Below are 25,173 nucleotides of genomic sequence, written 5' to 3'. Positions count from 1 at the left end.
CATTATTCCAAGTATTTCATTTGATTCTGATCCTTGTCTTTTTGTCAAAGCACCTTGGAACTTTTTATTTAATCATGCTATAGAAATAAAGCTTTGTCATCACCGTGCAAGTTGGTGAAACTTTGTTCTTTCACTTCTTAGTTCCTCCAGCAGGACAGATGTGAATATAAAATGATGGATATGAAAAATTAAACAGCCTACAGATGAAATCTGACAAGATGGTCATCTGACAATAGCCAACACTGCAAAGACAAAACAATCACCCTGGATTTCAGAAGCTGGAGAGACACTGCAGATAAACCAGAGAACACGGGGAGGTGGAGAAGTCATATTAACATTGTCTTCATCATTGTTAAAATGTATTTCTCAACTGTGCTTTTGACTTATGAGCCAACCACACTCCTCAGATACAGGTTTTATAGTTATTTATGCTGAAGCTGATTGTTATTGTCGGTCCATGAGTGCGTTCCAGCCCCTCTGATGACCTGAGGTCAACTGGAAGTGACAAACTTCCTTTTCTGACAAGCTTGTAATGACTCTTCTGACTGATAACTTAATACTCCCACTAACAAAACCTGCACACTGTTCAAGACTGTAACAGATTGATTTAAATAATGTTTTTTGTTGAATGTATAAGCTGAATCTGCACTGACTTGACCTGACTGTGTGTGATTACACAAGAAAAAAGTCATAATGGGGCGTCGTCCATTCAGAAAAAAGTAAAGGCGCTACACATGAACGGAACTCTCGCCCTGCTGATAGAATTATGTTTGGAGAAAAATCCCCCAAAATAGGAGAGGAGAACGTGGAAGCAAATTTTGAGAAGAGAGCTTGATGTAAGTACTGGTAAGCATGTAGTAGCATTTTACTATAGCATATATAGGTCATGTCAGTCTGCATTTCCATTGGTTTGTTTAAGCTGATGTAGCCGCAGCTGTCGCCATGACTGCCCAAATATCACACACAGTCCAGTAGTGGTCCTGATACCTCGACCGTCCTACAACGGTGTACAATCCATCCATAGACCACACCGACTCTCCCACGATCAGATCTGTTGTCCCAGAATGCCAAAATTCATTATGTTGAGGAACTCTCCAGATGTCGTTTGAACATATACTGTAATTCTCCACACTGTCCTGAGAACTCTTTCTCAGGACCTTATTTTCGCTGCCATAGTTACATCTGTTGGAACAGCTGAGTTATTAAAACTAAGTGAGCAGAGGAGCCGAAACCTTGAAGATTTGTATTTTGTGGTGTGTTCACACCTCCACTGCTGTGACAAAGACTTTCAAAGTTGTGGACCTTTCTTCTTCCAGCTGTACTTTGCTTAAAGTGTTTAACACGCTCATCCACTGCCTGAACGTGCTGAAGAAGGAGGTGCAGGAGGAGGAGGAGGAGGAGGAGGAGGAGGAGGAGGGAGTGTCCTCAGTCATCTGACAGGCAGGGGGCCGGTGGGTGGGTGGAGGTGGGGGGGGGGGGGGGGGGGGGGGGGGGGTTTCCTCTTGCAGTTGCTTTAACCTGCATACCCGTCGACCAGGGGCTGCAGAGCACCACAGAGTCACACCAAAGTCCAGCCATAAGCAGGAGGATGTTTGGACTTCACATTTAGCGGGAGGATTTCCAGGCTCACAACGTGGATTAAAGGATTAAACTCCTGCAGTATGCTGTGGGCTTTTGGATTTGGATTCTTTTTTTAAATGACGCACAGGTGTTTGCATGCAAATAAAACGACTTTCAGAGGTGACATTTAAGAGTCCTTTGCCTGAAAACACTCCGCGAGCTGTGGAAATTGTTTCATTTGGAGTTTCCAGAGGAGCAGCTGTGACTGAAGTGAAGCCCGAGGATCAGTTTCCGTCTCTGTTCCCAGTGAAAGCGCCCCTGACAGAGTCAACAATGTGCCTCCTGTGAGATTAGTTGTTCAACCATGGCTTGGTTCTGTTGGATTTTAATTGGCAGTTATTAGCCACAGCGTGCAGCTCCTGCACCAAAAAGCCAATATTTACTCTGACTGCTGATAACTGGAAAACAAACAGCTCATTTAGTGGAGCCGGCTTTGTTTCTGATAATGGCAGGGCCTCCCCTTCCTGTCTGTTTAACCCACTGCTTAACTCAGCCGCCTTCCCACAATGCACGGCCTTCTTCTGGCATTTTTCTGCCTTTAGCTGTTTGTGCTTGTCTCACTGCAGAACCTGAGAAAACCCTGAGAGTATTAATGTACAGCCCTTTCCCTACAGAGTGAGAGCTTCCACTGATCACTGCAAAGCAGCAGAGCTGCAAACTGCCATTTTAATACTCTACAATATCTTCACCTTCAGAAGAAATAAAATATATGGACAATATGTAGAAAAATATAAAATATGTGCAACTATAGTAGAAATGGGCATACAAACATAAAATGTACACCCAAAAATAAAAGAAATGTGCTGCAATTGTTTGGGAAATCGGCACAGTTCGACAATGGGCAGAGGTTGTTTTGCACTTATTTTTGTGTAGCTTATTGCTCCGATCAAACCAGCTGTTGCCCAGGAGTTGCCCGGGAGAGCTGATGGCTTTCCTCCATCTTTTGGTGGTATATCAGCTTGTCCGTTTTCCTGAATTTACCTGTGCAGCAGACTTCGAGATGTTTTCACCATGAGGAGACTGAAGCTGTGGTTTCGTCACAGAGCTGGTAGCAGTGGGATATATGTTCCTGTTACATCCAGCTGATTCTGACTGAGGTCCTTTGTTGAACTGCAGACATGGTGGGGGGGCAGCTTCAGCCCAGCAGGCCTCCGAGTCGGTAACACACCGTAGGAACGAGCGCTGCTATTTTTATAAACCCGGGATGGGAGCACATGCATGGCAGCTGCGGTGGTAGAAAACAGCAGACCAGAATCCAACACACCTCAGAAATAAAAACCCTCTCTGCCTCCTTCCACCGTATTGTAATGACAAAAATGTAAGCCCTGAAACAATTAATCGATTAAAATCGATTATTAAAAGTCCTCAATTATATGAGACATGGATTAATTGGTTAATAATGCTGCATTTACAAATAGGGCTGATGCTTCACAAATATAATTTTCCCATAATGTATAGCACATTCATAGCCTTCATAATGTGACTCAAGTGATCTGAATAGGGTTCTGAACAGAGCATGTCGGTTCATGACATTCCTGATATTTGTGAAGCAAATGTTTTTGGCTGCCAGAAAATCTGCCACGAATATCAAGAATCGCCTCGATTCCTGAAGTTCGGAACTGAGCGTTGTGAACTTCAGCGTTGCGATTAGTTGTGATGCGTGCTGTTGCTAATAGAACGTGACAGCATTCATAATGTATTCTTGATGGTTAGGGTCCTTGACAGAGGGCCATGACAGCATGAGCACAGCATCTTCTTCCTCTCTGCGCAACTCTACACCATCGAGCCCAACTGGTCATGGGAGCACACACCTTGTCTGCATGTGGATCTGAAACACTGTCAACTGTTCAGCAGCTGATGGTAGAATGACCGAATACACCAAATTCTCTCGATTCGCAACATTTGTGACAAATTAGTGACAGAACGTAACGATGCGTAATGGTGCATAACGTCAGAGGCCCATTTTTTCAAGTTTTCAACCAGTCTGTTCCAGCAGCTCCCACCAATCTGGCAGTAATGAGCCACCTGTGGCTGTAACCCCCCCGCCCCCCAATACTAACAATACACTCTAATGATAACTCTTATTTGACCAATGAGAGACCAGCTTCTCCACAAACATGAGTATGAATGGACATGGTGTCCAATATCATCATAACACACTCAGGACTGTGAAGCAGCGCTGAAAATACTGACTAATATCCTCACCACTCCCCAATAAGAGCAATTACTCTCCTCCTCCATGTAACCCCTCAGTGCTGCATTACAACAGACAGCAGCTCGTTAGCTCACAGTGTCCATGAACCAAAGAGGAGAAGACAGGCAGGGAGAGAAGAAAGAGAAGAGAAGAAGTCTGGTCGGGGCAGAAGGTTAGGAGATGCACTGTGTCACTCGTATTTTCACCAGGAAGAATTCTGCAGTAAAATAGTTCCGCTCATTGCTTCGAAGGCTCATTTTCTCTGAAGAATCACATCAGTGTGTTTGTAATGCATCCCTTGTGAAAAAAGAATGAATCATAAATGCAGGGGTGTGTTTTGCTGGGAAGAGTTAGAACATGCAAAGTCCACAAAGAAAGGCCCATCTGGTGTTTGAGCCCATGGCTTTCTCACTGCGACGTAAAAGTGCTAACCATCGCTGCACTGTGCAACTGAGAAGCCTCCATGTTTTTCACAGCCATGATTACCATCAGTTCATTTGACTTTTTGCTACGTTGTCATATGTTGTTTATGTGCACTATTAAATAGTGTTTCTGTTTGCATCTCATTTTACATTTTACCGTCCAAACAATCTTGGAGCTGCTTTTGTCTATAAAGCCTGTTGTGAGTCAACGATAGAGCCTGTGTTTCCTGTATGGTGTGTAAAGTGTGTAAACAAGCACCTGCCTCTAATGTATTGGAACGGCAGCCCATCATTATAATCAGTGCACTTACACCACATTATATATCGGCACCTGACAACAGGCTGTTCGGCAGGTTAAAGCTGTGTGCCGACTTACACAATTTATTGAATGGATCTCTAATTCTCTGATCCAATCTGGTGAAGCAGGTGTTTGGGATTATTCTCCATCCACAGTCCTCATAAACACCAGGCTGTATAAACACTGAGTTTATTCAGTCAACATTCAGCATAAAAACCTGGAAATAGCAACAGAAAGGATCAAGAGACAAGACGAGAATGCAAAGGCAACAGTTTGCAGCCATCAAACTGCAGCTTTCATTGAAGATGTGGGTTTTACTGCCAGATTTCTGCAGTTTATTTTTCCTCCCACAGACTTCTGAGCTTATGCTTCAATCATTTCTCTCTTCATTATAATTAAACAACAAGCCTGGAAGCTAGGAAATGTTTATGTTCTCATTTTTTCTGATTATATGTTTGCATTAACATCTTTAGACCTTTGTTGAGATTCTCATTTTGATAAAAAAAAAATTAAAAAAAACATCACCCATTTTGTTAACAAATATTTACATGTAGACTCCCGCTAATGCTAAACACGTAGCAATCAGCCATTGCTAAACATGTAGCCTCCAGCTAATGCTAAATATGTAGCCTCTAGCTAATACTATTTGTAGCTCCAGCTAAACATGTAGCCTCCAGCTAAACATGTAGCCTCCAGATAAACGTGTAGCCTCCAGATAAACATGTAGCCTCCAGCTAATGCTAAATATGTAGCCTCTAGCTAATACTATTTGTAGCTCCAGCTAAACATGTAGCCTCCAGCTAAACATGTAGCCTCCAGATAAACGTGTAGCCTCCAGATAAACATGTAGCCTCCAGCTAATGCTAAATATGTAGCCTCTAGCTAATACTATTTGTAGCTCCAGCTAAACATGTAGCCTCCAGCTAAACATGTAGCCTCCAGATAAACATGTAGCCTCCAGATAAACATGTAGCCTCCAGATAAACATGTAGCCATCAGATAAACATGTAGCCTCCAGATAAACATGTAGCCATCAGATAAACATGTAGCCATCAGATAAACATGTAGCCTCCAGATAAACATGTAGCCTCCAGATAAACATGTAGCCGTCAGATTACCATGTAGCCTCCAGATAACTCTAAAGGTGAAGTCATACTTTCGGCAGCCACGAGTCCACAGAGTGCCGTTGGTCCACGCAACGTAAACATCGTCATGCACCCATGTGCGCGAGGGTCCACGCGGACATAATGCCCCGACCACGCATGCACCAGAGCAACAAACCAAAATAATAGACGCCTACTTCGAGGAGCGCACTGGTATCCCCAGTTTCCTGCACAATCCCAATTTCAAAAAACATAAAGATGGTGTATACACTGAAGTCACATTTGACTATGTGAGATTTGGAATAGTGAGTGTGAAGAACCTGATACTCTGCTCCATAGTGCACACCACACCAACCGTTACTGTTATGGTTTTTCATATTATAATGAATTCATTCAGTATATCAGTAAGGCAGAGCTCCACAACCAGAGAGACCGGTTATTTCCCCATATGACATCATGAAGGGAAAATCTCGGAATTGCCTATATGAGCACATATTCACTAAAAAGTGGAGCAATGCAAGCGACGGAGATGACAGGCTTTCTTTACATCTAGGGCTTCATACACAGGTACTAGAGACATGTTGCTGTTAGAAAACCATTACAAAGTGATTTTTGCATAAAATGGGACCTTGAAAGCCCCACCCGGCGTCAGAGCCTCCACCTGTCAGAGCTGCTTTACACGATATTAGACACAAATTATAACCATGGCTTTCTACGGTAGTAACAAAAAGGACAAGTAAGATGTACTAATAACTGGCAAAACTGCAGCCAGAAGACAAGTGCTTGACATATTTAGTCTGGAGTGCTTTGTGAAGTGAAGGATGTTCACTGACCTGGCAGGCGTTGTAGAGAAGCTGGTGCTCAAACTTCTTGATCCCCAGGATTCCCTGGAACATCTCGTACAGCTGGTCCTTGCTGAGGATGAGCTCGGAGGCGGCGCTGGCCGTCATCCTCTGCTGGTGCTTCCTGGGGTCTTCTTCGCCTCGGTAGATGGTGTCGAACTTGGCTATCCAGGAGCTGAGCACCGTCTCTTTGCTCAGGCCATCGATTTCAGGCAGGCTCCGAACGCGCTTCTCGATGTGCTTCTTGAAAACCTCCCGGGAGTCGCTGGAGGAGCAGCCGCCGCTCTGCACCATCCGAGACACGCGGTCGCTTTTGAGGAAGACCTGCAATCAATCCAGACACCAGACCTGAAGGTTTCACACTCGAGCCGGCAACGTCACATCTGGCCTCAGATCACTGCAAATATGAATTCTATATTTTGGCATACAGGCACCAACATCATGAAGTAGCTCATCTCTTTGCATGTGCTTATCGCTGTGTACAACTAAATTAAAATGTTTTTTTAATTTTTCATCTTTTTCTGGATGACAAATAATGATAACATCCTTTGAGTTATTCGCTTCAGTTTTCTTTTATTTGTTTATTAACAGTCCACAAATAATATTAATAAGCCTCATACTATTAACTTCAGTTCTTTTTTTTTTTGTGAGACTATAAATTAAAATATGCTTAGCACGATTCATTTCAGCCATTCTTTCCCGTGTACGACTGTTTAGTGCTAATATTAAAACTTCAGTTTTCAACTTGTGATGTACAGTAAGTGATGCAAATTGGAGGTCTTCAATCTTTTTGTATGTACATATTTAAAACAGCACTATGCTGTGTATTGAATGAGGAGGGGTAGGATTTTCACAAGTTCAGTGAATTCTGCCTACTCCAACTGAGGATCTACTAGGTAATCCTTTTCTTTTCTTGCAACCTGTGTTTCACTGATTATGCTCCTCCCCAATAAAATGTTGGTACATTAGATATACATCTGGCTTACCGCCGAGCATCGATGCTAAAATCAGTTGACGAGAGATAAAGTCCAAGATCCAAGCCATATATCACAAGCACTAAGTATCTCAAGATGAATTGACATCTTAGCTTATATTCCGTCATGAGCCGTCAGATCTCACTTCATCAGGGTCAAACCTGACTTTATATCTCCTGACAAACAACAAAACATCTGTTTCTGCAGCAAATATTTGGAACAAACTTGAAGTTCTCTGGGAAAGAGCTTGTATATGTTTCTGTTTGCAGCTGCATGCAAGAAAATATGTTTTATGCTGCTTTGTGTGTTTTATATAAACGTGCTAAAAAATGGAGGGAACGTCTTTTGTATTTCAGCATTCAAAGAACATAATGACATTGAGAAAGCCACACACACATGAAGCAGTTTGCTGACAAACCGCCGGTTCACAAACAACAAAACACCCAGAATTCTCTTGAAACTTCAAATTATAGTGTTCACTTGCTTAAACAAATCATCTTCTGCTGGATGACCACGACAGTTTAAACTGTGACACGCTGTGATTACTGTATTTCTAAATCAAAAGATAAACTCAGAAATCCTTACAGTTTGTTTGAAAAAGAAAGAATGATCATATTTGTTTGTAATCTGATCTGTCTGTGCTTCAGTGTCTTTCTCACTGACACCTCTTTTTAGCATTATATTATATTTATTGTTTTGCATACTGGAAAAGAATTTCCCTCTGAGATAAAGAATTTCTATCCTGTATGGACGGAGGGGGACGTGGGGGATCAAACCTGCAACCTTACATCAGAAAGTCCCAACTGAGCTCCAAAGTGCACAAAACCTTCTTAAGTGATTTCATGATGACAACATAATCTATGATCTCGTCCCGCCTACAGGGGTGAGGTGGAGCAACTGACCGGTCAATGATGACCTCCAAAACCAAGGAGGTCATCATTGACTTCAGGAGAAAAAAGGGAGACATGATGCCTTCGAGGATCCTGATCTTTGGAAATGAGACTATTTCCCTCCTGTGCTCCAGCCGGATCAAACCCACTGAATCATCGGAGCACATGATGAAGGCCACCGTGAGGAGCTCGACACACACTCCGACTCTTCAGGCTCTTCAGGAGTGTACTGACACCCGGGTCACAGAAACCGCCTAATTATGAATAATGACAAGCACATTTGCATTTTGTTTCACTGATTATCAGAAAGAAAAGACCCCAAGGTGATTCGCCCGAGGCAGAGCTCATGTCCTGTCAAACACAGCAGCGTGTGATCTGTATGCAATCAGTCCTAATGAGCTACCAGAGCAGAGCAGCCATTACGTGTGAACTCACCTCGTAGTAGCTCTGGACGGCGTTGATGAAGGCCTCGTCAGCCACGATCTGAGTCTCCCCGTTGAGGAAGGCCTGGAAGCGCTCCTTCACCGTCTGCAGGTGCTGCTTGCTGATCTGAGAGACAAACAAGGAGTATGAACATTTCATTTTCATACTGACTCTTCATACGCCAATGTTTTACCCGCCCGTTTATGGTGCCCCACCCTCCAAAGCCCTGTTTTACTCTTTTTGAAAAGAATCCTCGTTATGGAGTTCTACTGTGATATTCACACACGGGGCGTGACCAGGTACCTCTGGTAGCTCAGGTTCAAGGCAATGCTGGCTGCGGGCTTTTTGCCTGCTCAGCAGTTACAACCACAGGACCTTGTGTGACCTGAGGAAGGTCCTGAACCCGCTCAAAGTACAAAAAGCTGTCAAACCTCTGCACAGTTTTTACAGTGTGTATGTATCTGGTTTGTTATGATATTTGTTTAGAACTTTGATTTTGAGACGCGCTAGTAAGGTAGAAAACAAAGAAATCCTGTTCACAGTGGCAAGTCCCTTGCAGCATTAGCAGAAGCATTAGCACTCACTGTAGAGCTAGCTGTAGCATTAGCTGTAGCATTAGCTGTAGCATTAGCTGTAGCATTAGGTGAAAAACCTTTAACAGAAAAGACAGTTTAAGAATTTCACGATCAACAACACTCCCTAATTATTTAACCAGTGACCCTGATAATCTATTCATTAATTTAAGTAAATCTATAACTTTAAATGCATTTCAATACAAAGAAAATCACTTTCAAACTCCCAGGCATGATCAACAACCATCATACCAACAATTACCTCAATAACTGCTATTTAATACTTCACCGTCTTCTAGCAAACAAACAAAAGGCTTCTCATCTTACCAGCTGCCTCTCGGCCCTCCACTATGTCTAACTTAACCGGGTAACTTTCAATAAACCTTTTTGCTGTGGCAGTATCTCATACAAGCACTATCCAACCTGCAGTGATAAAGGCAGTACAACCAGACAATCATGCAGTTATTCCCCAAAACCATTAGCATCACAAAAGAGTCAATACTCTTTCACCCCTTTTTGTTTTTCTGCCAAATCCCATTTTTACTGTTCAACTCCCCTGCCAGAGGTCTTAATGTTATGGCTGACTGCTCTACTGTCACGTCTCTGCAACAATATAATCAGAATAGATTTTATTGTCTCAGGTTCCGTAACAACAAACAAACCTTCTGCAGCTCATTAAATCCCAGAGCTCACCTAAAGCTGGATGTACAATCACAGTCTCTAAACCCAAAAGAAAAGGAAGACATCAAAGACTCATTGTGAAAAGTAACAGAGCAGCAAACAGACGGGAAAACAGAGCCTAGAGTCACACGACGAGACAGATCATACTCCTGTTCAACCATAAACTACAAATCAACAGTTTTCTCGCCACACCATCTCTGACTCTTCTCACTCATTCTAACCTGCAGACGTCTCAAGGAACTTCACAGTCAGGTCTTTATAACAGCATCAAGAGAAATGCAAGGATTTAAGGGTTAATGCCAAAACAAACAGGTTGAAGAGGAGGGGGTAGAGTGGAGGCGCTTGGAGTCCAGAAAAAAAGAGACAAACATAGTGTGATGCAGAAGAATGGAGCGAGTTAAACACAGGCGGACATGCAGCCTGACAGAGATCCCAATGCTCAGTCGCGATGGGAATCCAAAACGAAACCTGTTTCCCAGTGATTCACTTCCTTGGATTCGTTTGCAAATTTGGCAAACGATTCCCTTATGGAGTCCCGTGGGCTCAAGTCACCGTGCACTCACCAGCACAGCCAGCAGGAAACATAAACACGGCGTCCAAGCGGCATGAAAACCCTCGAAAGTTGAATTCCATTTCAGGAGAAAGGACGATAACAGGGAAACTTGCAGTACTTGCCAAATGTATTTTTCAGCAAAGGGAGGAAATGCGACCAACATGCAGAAACATTTGCACACAGCAGCGAGAACTTTGAATGAATGATGTGTTTTGGATCTCAACCCAACAACAGCTGCAACGTCAGGTTGTCCTCTCCTGTTAGTACCGCGAGTAAGGCCTCTTCAGAGCTCACGGTTGGCTTTGTAAGGTCATGGTACTTCTAAACTAGACAATATTATTTCTAGTCGACCTGTTTATTCTACTTTTTCCATAATAGTAATCGAAAAGAAAACCGATAAAGAATTTAATCTTGAGGCAGAATCAACAATGGAATGGTAAATATCATATCAACTCTCATCCCAAGCACAGGGAGAGCATCACCATCTGATAGCCAAGACACCAGAGGTCTGGAAGTCAAGAAGAGGGAGAGAGTGAGGTGTGGATATTGGTTAGAGATTAAGAGAACAAGAACAGAGAATAACTACAAAGATTGTGAGGGAGATAGTTGTTGATTCTATTCTTTCCCTACAGTTTTGCATTATATGATCTCCTGAAATGTTTCAGATTCCTTTATGATATAATTCACTGACATTACTCCTACATTCATATAGCATCAGTACATCTTGAAAAGTTGAGGCAATGAGTAAATCCTGAGCTGCAGCACTGACGCCTGATTTAATAAGACATTCTTTCACTCATAAATTGCACATTGGGTTTGCATGTGTCTTTGTGCATGAAGCACAGGAAGGTGGTATGGCTTCTGGGTCCATTTGTTTGGCTTCCCCGTGTAGTGATTGGAGGAGCTCTGAATCCCCATCCAGCACGAAATGAAACGACATACTGTGGAGTCGGAGGTGTTGTGAAATACATCAAACATCTTAAATCAGACTCTGGAGATTTTGTGTGAGCTGCTTGTTCCAAATTGATGAAGGCAAATCATTTGATTCTGTTAATTTGCACCTATGTCAGACTCCATCTTGTTCAGTAGATCAGGTTTTTGTATTTTGATATGTACAGCAATGGTTTAATGACCATGTGGCCACGACGACAGTTTCCCGCTGGTTTTCTCCAGGAGAAAAAAGCCTGGCTCACGCTGAGCGATACAGCTTCTAATCCCGCCACCGACACACACACAATTCTGGTCATGACATCCTGTAAACAGTGAAATGACCAATGAGAGCCCCCACCAGCCATTGGCCGGCTCTCATCCGCTGCCCGGGTAACAGTTGCCATGACGACGGGAGGAGAGGAAGCAGCGTGAGATTACAGCTTTCTTAATCGGGGTCAAAGTTGACGCATCATATGGATCTGAATTACAGTAGAGTCGTGTGTGTGTGTGTGTGTGTGTGTGTGTGTGTGTGTGTGTGTGTGTGTGTGTGTGTGTGTGTGTGTGTGTGTGTGTGTGTTATTGACTCGCCATCGTAACAACTCCCGTCGTGCAGAATGACGGAGGCCACGCTTCATCAATTCTTCTGCTCACCTTCATGTTGTTCTTATGAGGAAGACGTGCGAGTGTGAGCGTGTTGCACTAATAACTTTCTCAGAATTTATTGACCTCCATCGAGCGATATCTACTGTGAAAGTTGAATATGACAAGTCTGTCTGTGATATGACTAGTCTGAAAATGTGCCTGAAAATGTGTTATATTTTTCATTTGAACCGAGCATGAACCCTGTATTAACCTGTGATTGGAAAAATATCACTGCTTTTGGTGGAATTCAGATTCTAATTCTTTATCCTGTGATATTAGGGATTTTTATTTATTTATTTATTTTTACATTTCGTAGAGGAAGTTGGAATCATGCTGGGGGTCTGTTGAGGGACAATGCTGGACAACTATGAGTACTACTATGAGTAGACGTCTGTCCTGTCTAGATGTTAGTTTTACATTCCTTCATGAAAATCTTAGCTGTGATAACATGAAAGCTGTGACTCGTGTTACTCCGCGAAAAGATGTCAAGATGGGAAAAATATGTATGTGCTGAAGCTAAAATGGATCAAGAACTCATATCTGTAAAAGAAAAAAAAAAGACAAAATAAAGGATAATAGTTCAAGTTACTCGAGCACAAAAAAATACTTGCCATAAAAGTATCACTCCTGCACAGAGAATAAATCAATAGATGAAAACAAAACCATCATCAATCATTTCCACAAATTTCCAAACCCCAGATGTCCAAATCGATCAGACCAAAGTTAATATGTTTACAAACAAAACTGGAATTTGCAGCCAGCAAACGGTTCAATATTTTACCAACTGAAGCCTGCCCCAAGGTTTTCTGGGATATCAAACGTGGCGTCGCTGCAGCTCCAGCAAATACATCAACATTTGATTTGATTCAGCCCCTAAAAAAGCCAGACTTTGTCAAAGACAGAGCCTTCAAGTCAGGTTTTTCCAGTGCGAATGGAGATCTGACGAGATGGAGTGGACAAACGGAACAGTGCACGAGCTTCCTTGAGCGCCATGATGGCAACATACCAGAGGACGTGTCACGAAATTTAAATGCTGAAAATATGTGTTTGTTTGAGTGTAAAAACTAATTTCCTTCAGACAGGTATTGACAACATATTAGAGATGCACATCAACAACTAAAACCGGGTTCTAAAAAGGCTCATTTACTTTAAATAATGATGTTAGAGTCTAAAGAGAGATCAAATTGTATCTGTACTTTATGTACTTCATGTATTTAATGATGAAGCTGTGAGTCCACATTCTCTTACTACAAGATCTCTGAGTCATTAAAGGTTCTTTAGTTTGTGGGTTTTCTTATTTCACCTAGTATACAATAAATGTCTCCCGAAAATATCCCAAATGAAACTTTGCTCATGCAGGATTCTTGTTGTGTTCGAGGGACTGGAGAGGAAAGGAAGGAAGAGGTTTCCACTTGGTCTTTAATCACACCTACATTTTAAAGTGTATTCATGCAAATATCAGCAAATAATAAAATAACTGAATATTCTCATTAATCACTTTAACACAGGACAGCTGTGAATCTTCTGTTGAATAATGTCCTTATCTGCATCAGTGTTCAAATATATGTCAGAAACTAGAAGAAATGCAAAGTGTTGGAGTTTCAGTTTTAGCCAGACGAAAGATCACAACATTAAATCTCTGTATTAAAAAGATGTACATGTTTCTTCCAACATTTAGACCTTTAATAAGAGTGATTAGCATTTCACAACCATGAGAAAGTCAATAATGTGATTGTGAATATAAAACATATTCTAATTTGCAGGAAAGATACACTGACGTATACGTATTAACTCTATAGCTTCATGCAGTTTGAAAGCCTGGTGGCACAGATGAGCTGGAGGAAGAGAGACGGACCGGTGTGGACACACTTCAAGCCAACAGGACTGGACAATGCTTTGTTCTCTGCCAGACTCCATCAGAAGTGACCTGTGGCGACGTCTTCTCAGCATTAGTAGGCGTTAGCAGCCGTTCTGCTGGGCGGCGCAGGTCTGCACGGTTCCCTGCGTCTGCACGTCTTTCTAGTCAGCGTGTGTTTCTGTGCTTCTGCTCTTTGTCCAGAATAAAGCCTCGACGAACCAGGCTTGAATGCGTTAATTGTAGATAATTGATGGAGTTCGAAAATCATGTCAGGATCTTAATCACAATCAAGACCGAGGAGAACAAGCTATTGTCCTTGTCTGTGACGATTTTGACAGCTTTGTATTTTGGAGGGTTACATAAAACTGCTAAAGACGCCACATTATGACTCATGAACTCTGAGTCACAGTGAAGCCGAGGCTGGAGGAGGACAGATGATGTGGTCGATTGAAGCTGTGAGACATTTTCAGTAGTGAGCCGGTCACTGCCATGCTGGATGATCGCTACAATAGCAGCTACAGTTTCATCTCGGGACCGTTTGAGATCACTAGATAATGCAGAAGAATGCTTTACTGGTCACAATAACGTAGAGCAAAGCTGGTCTCTGCAGTCGGGGGGTCAAAGGACGTCCTCAGGGACCCACAGTGGGAACCTGACAGGTTAGGATTCGAACTGGCAAACCTCCAATCACAAGCTGGCTTCTCTAGCCCGGAGGCCACCACAGACTCAGAAGGCCATAATTACGAAGGAAGCGAGAGATGACGAGATAAACGTCCAGGTCAAAAGGCCGCGTGGTGACGTTAATACAGCCTGTCACTGTGTTTCGTATATATCCAAAGTAGCGACTTCCTGAAGCCAACGCATAACTAGCTTTACCTCCGAAACAGCCCTTATAAAACCACTCCAGCATGTTTACCACCAACAGAGAAGGACACGAGACGTGATGTTTTCAGGCTTATTTCCGTATCTGAACCTCATCCTGCGGTGATCAAAGAGGTGAAGATGAAGGAACCAGGAAACAGAGCAGCTCCACATTCACACCACGAGCTTTTGTGTGAAGAGTCATTAGAAAGTGCTCGTGCTCGGCTCACAGGCTCTCTTCACACTCATGCTGTGGTTTACATCCGATACTGTTCAGCTATACTCGTCTCATCACATATGGCTTCTGAGGGAATGTTTATGAAGACGTGTTTTGCACGTGAAGGATGCCAAGTGATATAAACAGTGGACTTGCTCCACGGATTGTTATATATTGTACATATTGTGTAGAAATCACTTCCGTTTCTCAATCTCTGGCTGGTTTCCCTCGTTCACGTTCTCCTGGCTGAGCCTTCCGCCTTGTTGACCTGAAGGGAGCCGATGAGAACGCTGAGAGAAGACTAGAGAGCTTTATTCCTCCCCAGGGGGAAACACAAACTCGATAGGTCCTCGAAGAGGAGCCTCTCAAAGCCTCCAGCAGCTTTCTCACCACGGCGCAGAGGACTGTGGGATTTCTCCTTCTCATCCACTCTCCAGCTGTTTTTCTCTTGAACCCAATGCTCAGCCAGATGATTCAATCAACCTGATTTCTTTCAGTAGCTGAAACCTATCGAGGACTAAACGTACCAAGATTAAATAGATAAATACAGCATTAAATAATGACTTAAATGTGTCAGTAATTCATTAAAATATAAATACATTTTATGTAAAAACCACATCTAATTATTTCACTATCTAATTCAATATTTCATGGTCCGATGTTGCTCTGCTTCATGAATTTATTTTATCTTTCAAACTCACCCATCAAAATCCTCACACCTAAATGGTTCCCCTGCACATCAAAACTGGAGTTAAATCCATCAATCTCTCATCAATTTTGATGAATTGCTGACCGATTTATGCATTTAATCCCACGCTTAATTAATTAATGACACATTTAAGTAATTACTTAATGGTGTATTTATTTATCTAATTTTGGCACATTTAGTTCTCCATAGAAACCAAGTGCTGAACATAAATAAGTATTTTTATACTAATGAAGCCATTTCCTTCTCAAAAATATAGAAAATACTCTGATACGGGAGTGACGATACAAGATTCAATGAATAAATCAAATCAAATGGCTCACGTCACTTTCAAAATGAGACTCTAATGAGGAAAGACTCATTTGGTGGACTGATTTGAACCCTTATCAGAATCAATTAGCTCTCCGCACTGATTCATCTCAGCTTCAGGAACTGACTGCTCACCCTCCACTGGAACAAGGTGTGTGAATAACCCCCCCCCCCCCCCTCCCTCCTTCTCTCTCCCCCTCCCTCCCTCCCTCTCTCCCTCTCTCTGCATGTGCACATGTTTTCGTTCTTCCCTCCCAGGACTTACACCCTCTGTGGACCCAGCAGGCTGATGTTCTACACTTATTGCTTCACTTGAGTTGTTTTTGTGGCGCTGCATCTGTTCCAGTGTGACGCTCTGACGGCACTGCAACTCCAGAGAGGAGGCGTCAGACAGAAAGAGGGAAGGAAGGAAGAAAGAAAGAGATGAGCTGTGTCACCCTGTGCATTTTGTAAAAGGTAAAACGAGCACTCGGTAGAGCACATACCGTCGCCAACGCCACATTTGTCACCATGGAAACCAATAGATAACAAGGTTATTCAATTCCATCGTTTGTCACAGTCGCTTGATTTGCTTCATCTTGTTGCCACGTTAAGTTCAATGACGTTCTGTTGGTTCCTACACAGTTTGAGGGACAATACTGGACCACAGTTTGAGGGACAATACTGGACCACAGTTTGAGGGACAATACTGGACCACAGTTTGAGGGACAATACTGGACCACAGTTTGAGGGACAATACTGGACCACAGTTTGAGGGACAATACTGGACCACAGTTTGAGGGACAATACTGGACCACAGTTTGAGGGACAATACTGGACTACAGTTTGAGGGACAATACTGGACCACAGTTTGGGGGACAATACTGGACTACAGTTTGAGGGACAATGCTGGACTACAGTTTGAGGGACAATACTGGACCACAGTTTGAGGGACAATACTGGACCACAGTTTGAGGGACAATACTGGACCACAGTTTGAGGGACAATACTGGACCACAGTTTGAGGGACAATACTGGACCACAGTTTGAGGGACAATACTGGACTACAGTTTGAGGGACAATACTGGACCACAGTTTGGGGGACAATACTGGACTACAGTTTGAGGGACAATACTGGACCACAGTTTGAGGGACAATACTGGACCACAGTTTGAGGGACAATACTGGACCACAGTTTGAGGGACAATACTGGACCACAGTTTGAGGGACAATACTGGACCACAGTTTGAGGGACAATACTGGACCACAGTTTGAGGGACAATACTGGACCACAGTTTGAGGGACAATACTGGACCACAGTTTAAGGGACAATACTGGACCACAGTTTGAGGGACAATACTGGACCACAGTTTGGGGGACAATACTGGACCACAGTTTGAGGGACAATACTGGACTACAATTACTCCAACATCTCAACATCAAACCAATTTTTTTGAAACCTTCTGGTGCAAAACACTGAAATTAAAGATATGAATTGTTAAAGTTTTTATAATACTAATTCCCTTTTCGATTCTGCTTAACGATTCAGTTCTTTATCGACTCCCTTATTGATTCTCGTTTGTAAAAGAAACCTGCAGTACTAACAGTATTTGCTGCTGGGTCAAGATTCACTCTGGAGCATATCGAAAATGCGCCATTCCTTCAAAGTTATCACAGCTGTTGGCAAATGTTTCTGCATGTTGGTCGTATTTCCTCATTTGCAAGTGCTGCAAAAGTGTTGCACGTGTTGCACGTTGCCCTGTTGTCGTCTTTTCTCCTGAAATGGGACCAAACTTTCCAGCGTTTGTGCAGCTCGAGCGTCGTGTTTCCTGCTGGCTGCCCTGGTGACTGATGTCATTCGCGCCCACTGGAATCGATAGGAGAATTCAAACACTGGCAACTGGTTCTCATCAAGAACCGGTTTATGATTCCAATCCCAAAATGAAATGTCCAAAAAAACGCAGTCTTATTATGGGTGTGATTACAAACGCACCCTGACAGCATGGCTCTGAGGATACTTTCATGGCAGCATCTCTGATACCTCAGCTCGGGTCTCGGTCTTGTATTGTGTCCACCACTCTTGGGAAAATATGTTTTTTTAAATGTTTTCATTGACAGTTTGGACCAATTTCCTTGGTTATTTGTCCAGATTGGAGCTTCTTGTGAGCCACAACAAGTTTAAGTGCCTTATAAGTAAAAGCATGTGTGACATAAGGGACAGTTTGTATTGGAATGCTGGTTCAGGAGAGGCGACAACTCAGCTTTACTTACTTCTTCAACTGACTTGATGTGTTTTAACATAGGACGTAAATCTAATCTGAGGGATTAGACGTCTCAGTTTATTCATATTTAATGCACAGACGCCAGTTTAGTATCAAGATAGCAAGCAAACCTACAAAACTACAACCAAGCCGGAGCGCAGGATTCATCCAGGAGGAGAGCGTGAACTTTTATAATATATCCCTGAGCACACCTAAGTTTCTTCCCACAGTCCAAAAGCCTGCATCCAGGTCTGGGACATGTGGACGTGTGAGACTGTCTGTCTCTCTGTGTTGGATGGAGACGTGTGAAATTGCATTTTTTTCACAAGCTGAAGTCACAGACTACATTTCCAGACAGCAGTGAAGAGCCGGGGATCTTTACTCCTCTGGAGCCTGTGTGAGTTTCTGTGTTATTAATAAGAGTATTGGTGATGCCCTCAGGAAGATAATAAAGAAACAGGAAATCTGATCCTCATCTGATGAATGATCTTTTCTGGCGGGGGAGGGGGGGGGGGGGGGTTAGTAACTTTTATAGGAGTCATAGTCTACAGCTTTCAAATGCTTTTACATGGATCTCATTGGTCCAAGAATGTTGTATTCAAAGTTTATAGCTTTTCTTTGATTCTCCTCCATTAGAATATTGGATCATAGGAGCTGCATTCAGAATCTGCTGTGTCTGTGTGAGCTGGACTGGCTCCGCCCACACATGCCCATCTCTGGGAAAAGGAAGAAGTACTTCCTCTCGTGGTGCCATGTGCCAGAACAGAGCTGCCTGATTGTGGGAGGAGTCAAAGGGGGAGGAGCCTACCTTGATTGTGATTGGCTAAACCCCCGATGACACTATATAGGGTTTGATTTCTGATTGGCTGGTTGGAGCAACACACTTTTTAAAACCTGGAACAAGCCAGGGAGAGAGAGGACACACTGTCTTCTCTTTCTGGGGTTCCAGGTGTGGAGACGATTAGTACTGCTGGAAAACTATTGGAAAGTGAATTTTGCATTTTGAATTTAACCTCTAAAATATGATTTCAATACCAAGCACTGTGTAATACAAGAAAAATACTAACTATAATTTTAATTGTATTATTTTATTTCAATATTTACGAACCTGTTTTTTGTTTTTTTTTGTGAAATAAAAATGAACGGTGAGCATTTCCAACGTACATCGCACCCCTTTTCTTCCCCCACCGCTCCACAAATGGAGGCGTAATCCCAGATTACAACACGCCAACAAAGGGATTGAGAAAGTGCTCGGCAGGGTGAGAGCTGCAAGTCGCACGCACACGCACACGCACACGCACACGCACACACACACACACACACACACACACACACACACACACACCTTGACATGATGCTTCTCCTACACACTACCCTCACCTCCATCACAAATCTGTCCTACAAACAAAACTCCTTATTCATTTCCCTATGAGTGAATCATTTCCACAGTGAAGACGGGCTCCGTCTTCATGCAGCTGTAAAGACACTCCCACTCATTACTGGCAGAAGACCAGCTGCTCTGTCAAAAGTTAACCTGCACTCACCAAAAGATGTGATGCCAGAAGATTGTGAACTGGCATTTAAAGAGTTCCTTCTTGGTCAGCGAATGTCAGAGAGAGCGCAGGGGGCTTTTGATTCACACAGCTTTGACCAATCTGGCACTGGCAGAGCAGGATTAGTCCAAGAAGTCATCAGTAAACAGACCGCCGCATGTGGGTTAGTCTCCTGCTCGGCAGACTGTTGACCTGCTTCATCGGCTGCTCGCAGTGTTTCTGCACCTCATCTGTAATCTATCCGTTTCGAATTAAACCCAACCACAGGAAATCCATCCATGACTGCAACAACAACTACACAATAATTATACCTTGACTCGTTGTGCTTTTTGATTGTACTGAGGAAATAAAATAAAAAGTTAAGTGGCCGAAAATAAAATCAAAGCCGCAAGAGCAAGGAACTGTGTTCTTTTCTATTTCCAACAATAAATAAATTAAGATTGAGGCAAGTGCAGTGACAAATACTTATAAAAGAACTTGTATACAACTAATGTGAGAGTCCAACAGTTCCAAGCTGTTTTGTTGTGGGTTGTTTTCCAGTGAAAACCTCTGGCAGCCCTTTGTAAAGGAAGATTCACTCAACCTTTCATTGCGAGAATACAGAGTGGAGGAAAACGGTGCTCGAGGATGTCGTTAGGAGGACGCTGAAAGAAATGCAAAGGAAATCTCTCTTGCAGGAAGCAGGGACAATGGATGACGTGGGAAGGCCTGAAGAGGAGAAAGCTCAGCTGGAGGGAGCTCTGGGCAACATCAGCTTCATAGTGCCACTTGTGACATGCTCCCATCTCTAAAAAACATCCACCATTGGCACGGCGAGGAACCAACCTGTCCCCTCTGCCCAGCTACAGAATCTCTCACACACATCTTGATCGGTTGCAACACCAGCCTCACACAAGGCTGTTACACCTGGAGGCACAAGCAGGTTCTTAAGAGTCTGGCAGCAGCAATTGAGAGCAAGAGGATTATCAATAACTGCTAGCCCCTGAAAGCAACAAAGTCCATCACAGCACCATCATTCCTCCGAGAGGGACGGAAATATCCTGACTATCGACCTACCAAATCCTGAGATAGGAACCACCGCCCTCAGGTCAGACTTGGTACTCTGGTCCTCCTCACTGAAGTCTGTTTACATCATAGAGCTTACGGGCCCATAGGAGAATTAAGCTGAAGAGAACGCAAGTCTTTCAAGCTGAAGTGGGGTGAAGAGGTTTTGTGGTTTCCTCCACCATTAGGCTGCTGAAAGACCGTGAGATCTATGGTCAGGCTCTGCAACAGGCAATTAAATCAGCCTCTGAGCTGAACGAAGAAAGCAGCCAACCAAGCAGAAGGACCCTGGCTGGGCCCAAAGGCCATCATGACAGGATCACGAATCCCCCTTGCCCTTCCCCCACTTTAGAACCCAGATAAAGGTAAGCGGGTGAGTTTGAGCTTGACTAAGGTGACATCCACGAAACTGGGAAACCTAAACGTGCTGTTTTTGGCCTGTCATCCACATGAGGCGTGTTTTAGGAGAACGAAGATGGATATTTTTGAACATGGGTCCCAGAGTGGGGAAATGATGTCTGGGCCTGTGATGTCATCAAATAACCACAACAATCAGGAACTACAAGCTCCAGTCAAGCTGCTTAAAGCTACATGACGAATAGACCTATAGAACTAGAATTATATAGAGGTTCATGTGCAGGAATCTACCTCTTCTAAAGTTCTATGTGCTTTGTCTTCTTCTGTGTTATTGGTGTGTTTGGAAAGTCACAGTGTGTACTACATGCCCTGAAGCCTCGTGTAGAGCCGAGTTCATAGTGAGGTGTGAACAGAATGTTTTGGAGAAGGCTGGGGAGAAAAAAGAAAAAAAAAGGTTTCTTTTTCATGGTGTAAATGTACCCTAAGAGGAGAGGACACCCCCTGCTGTGCAGAGTCCTGTGGGATACACCAAGGAAACAACCAGGTCATTCTCATGATTGTGTTGGGACACAAGCTCAGGCTTGATCCCCCTGTAGCTGGTAACCTTTGATGAGGGTAACTCGTGTTTAAAAAGCTGAAAAAACAACCTAATTCAACGGTACAATACTGATGATTTGTTCCCATAACTGGGACACAGCTGCCATGCCACTCTCCATCAGCCATGCGACGACCATCTATTGGCGCAAAGGACAGTTTAATATCACATCGTGTGTTTAATGATTCTGAGACTTGATCTGAAATATCGGTGATGCTGCCGTGAAAGCTTGCGACCTCATTGCTATCAAACTGGCCTCAAAGCCATGCTGCCAGGGAGACTTTGTAAAAACACCCATAATGCAACAGCTATACGAGAAGTTTTTTACATTTCACTGCATTCTGCATCATTAAAATTGCCTTTATGTTGACGTAGTAATTGTTTTTTGTGAAAATACAGACATTTTCATCATGTATATTCTGCACTATACCAAAGAAAAAAAGTAAAGTTTAAAGATTATTATGGCACTATTTTCCTGGTCCGGCCCAGTCAAGAGGAAGTTGGGCTGTTTGCACATGGACACAACAAGCTAAATGACAAGGCTTTACTCTTCATTAGCAGCCTGCAGGCTGTCCTCAGGAACTGTGCAGACACTATTCAACTGCTCCAGCAAACAAACACACACACACACACACACACACACACACACACACACACACACACACACACACACACACACACACACACACACACACACACACACACACACACACACACACACACACAATGATTCAGCAGCATTCTTTTCTTGTGTTGCCGACATGAAGAATTATAGTTAATGGGAATGTCTATTCACAGCTCGAACTGCAGCTCATGTGGTCGTTGTATATAGTTTAATGGCTCGCAACCTCAGGTGTGCCTACATTCTTTTACCAACAGAAGAGAGGTGAGAGCCAAGTTACTACTACAATAATGATAATAATAATAATAATAGAGTGAGACAGCTCAGTAATCATATCCCCATTGAGGCACTGACACACTGCTGCTGAACGTTTACACTGCATGTCACTGAGATTCAAAACGTGTCCAGCATTCATGATATTTCCGTGACATTGTGACAATTGCTTTTATCTTCGGGCTGATTCTCACAAACTTCCCAATTTGCCTCGGCTCTCTGTACTTATCCAACATGTTAACTAAACACAAACTACTTCCAGACCTGTGCATCTCTTATAAACTCGACACTTGTTCTTTGTATTGTCATGTATTTGCAGGTGTTCTGTGTTGTGGAGATGCACTGTTTCAGTCTAAGTGTCTTTCCTCTCATTTGCCCCTGTTTGTATACTGTAGTAGGTTTGACAGACCAATACATTTTGTATTTTGCAGAGCAGAGAGGCCATCAGAGCACACTTATACCCTGATGAGGAGAGGAAAGAAAGTAAACTACATTTAACCGTTTCTTTATGTGTCCAATCAGGAGCCGAGGTAAGAAATCCCAGAGAAAAAATAAACAAATTGCGCCATATAGCCTTATTGTACACACATTTCCATAGCGATGCCACAAGCAACCAATAAAACAGTTTGATTCATGAAGCAAGACTAAAAACAGCTCATCTTACTATCCTGTTCCTCGCTGTGACATAACCTTTAAGCAGGAGACAATCAGCCGTGGTAAAGACAGTTTATTACTCAGCGAGCCGGAGCCCAGGAGTGATGTGTTTAATTAAAGGAGATGTTTTCATCAGACAGAGTATCCAGCGGGAGCATTATCTCGGCTGCACTGGAGCTCTGGAGGAAGACGGCACTGCTTGTTAATGATACGCCACCACCGTCAGTAGGAAAGAAGGGGAAATATACTGCAGACTCAACTGAACGCATCCTCACACCCAACGACCAAACAGGTCTTCTACGTTCCCCTCTGTCACACAGACACATCGGCATGCCGGGAGACACAGGAGGAGGACGGTGTTTGATCGGTGGAGGCGCTCAGCTCGCTCTCTCGTGTGGGGAGAGCGTCAGTCAGGAAGGGAAAAGGGCGAAGTCCAGAAAATATCTCCTCATAATAAAGCCAAGAAATACGAGTCATGTGGCTCACGATATCAGCTGATTTCTCAAAGAAACATCCCAGCTTCAATACGAGTCGGTTGTGTTTTTCTTTCTTCAGCCCACAATCACACTCCATCCAGTTTCACTGTTAAAGTGCCAGAACTCAGTTGCTAAACGGGTAAACGCATTTCTCTTTCTAACACATCACAATATAAGTGAATATGACGAACTCAAATTTCTTATCAAAACAAATGTAGTCTTTTAGCTGACAATACTGGTACTACAATGAAATCATGTGTTCATTCTGGGCACCACATCAACAATAAGTCTTCTGGTCATTAATATAAAATCAGATTGTTCATTGACATCAACCGGTGGACTGATGGATAAATCAATCACAGAACTCATGACCAGAGCAGTAGAAACATCATCTGTGTGAAGGTTTGTGCACATTAGTGATTAGGTCATATATTAGCTATTACATGGCTGCAAAACAATTGTTTTTATTTCCCCTAAGTGGTGCATTTGCGACACAAAAGTGATGGTAAAAGAGCCTATCAAGCTCTAATTGATCCTGCTCTTGGCTTCACTCTGCTAACAATGCACAACAAATCCATTTGCGAAAGAAAGAAATGTTGTAAAGCTGCGCAGAGGAGAGAGGAAGTGTGGCCATTCTTCAAAATCAAAGAGCAGAAAAGCTCAGTCATTGTGATTGACATTGAGTCCAGTGTGTCCTGAGGTTTGAGAGAAAACGTTTGTAGTAAGTACAAACACTGTCTCTGGGTTATTAAGTGTTACTGTATACGGTGAAAAAGTGTGATACGAAAACATTTTAAAAAGAGGGAAGTGGGTCCCTCTATCTATTATGTAAATAACATTAGCCTATCATATAAAATACATTAAGATTTAAAAAAATTTGAGCTAAAAGCAGTTTTGGAGAGTAACTTGCAATTATTACAAATTTTCTTTCAATTAACTCAGTCGTTTGCATTTCTCATTTAATCTGTTAGAACTGAAAAAAGAAGTAAAGTAACTATTTATTCAAGTGGCATTTCCCCATGAACTTTGACCTTTTTTGCTTGGAAAAGTTGCAAAGTGCTTCCGGAAATGTGTTAACATAAATGTGCCATTGGTGTCATTTACACAATGAAAACTTCTGAATTGGGTCAGCTTGTGACGAATCGCCCTCAGAAATAACATGATCGAAGAGAAAATCTCATTAAAACCAACTTTGACCATTTGGATGAGGTGAAGAGCTTCTTGCACCTCGGGCTGAGTGTGACGGTGCTCCAATCACCGCCTT

The 25,173-nt window shown here is 42.9% G+C and overlaps 1 protein-coding gene across 1 annotated transcript in view; it reads right to left on the bottom strand.

The window, feature by feature from the left end:
• The window catches only part of cadpsa (Ca2+-dependent activator protein for secretion a), a gene marked incomplete at both ends in the record, with an annotated part of 181,796 nt that overhangs the window by 142,550 nt on the left and 14,073 nt on the right, over positions 1-25,173 (bottom strand). The window contains 2 exons of the mRNA XM_080495890.1: positions 6,471-6,803; positions 8,779-8,892. Coding sequence (XP_080352016.1) covers positions 6,471-6,803; positions 8,779-8,892 — 447 coding nt within the window. The remainder of the gene's footprint in view (positions 1-6,470; positions 6,804-8,778; positions 8,893-25,173) is intronic.

Source organism: Blennius ocellaris (assembly GCF_963422515.1).
Source record: "Blennius ocellaris genome assembly, chromosome: 4".
In the NCBI taxonomy this organism is placed as follows: Eukaryota; Metazoa; Chordata; class Actinopteri; order Blenniiformes; family Blenniidae; genus Blennius; species Blennius ocellaris.
The sequence above is the reverse complement of the archived record's forward strand: the minus strand, read 5'-3'. Positions and strand labels throughout refer to the sequence as shown.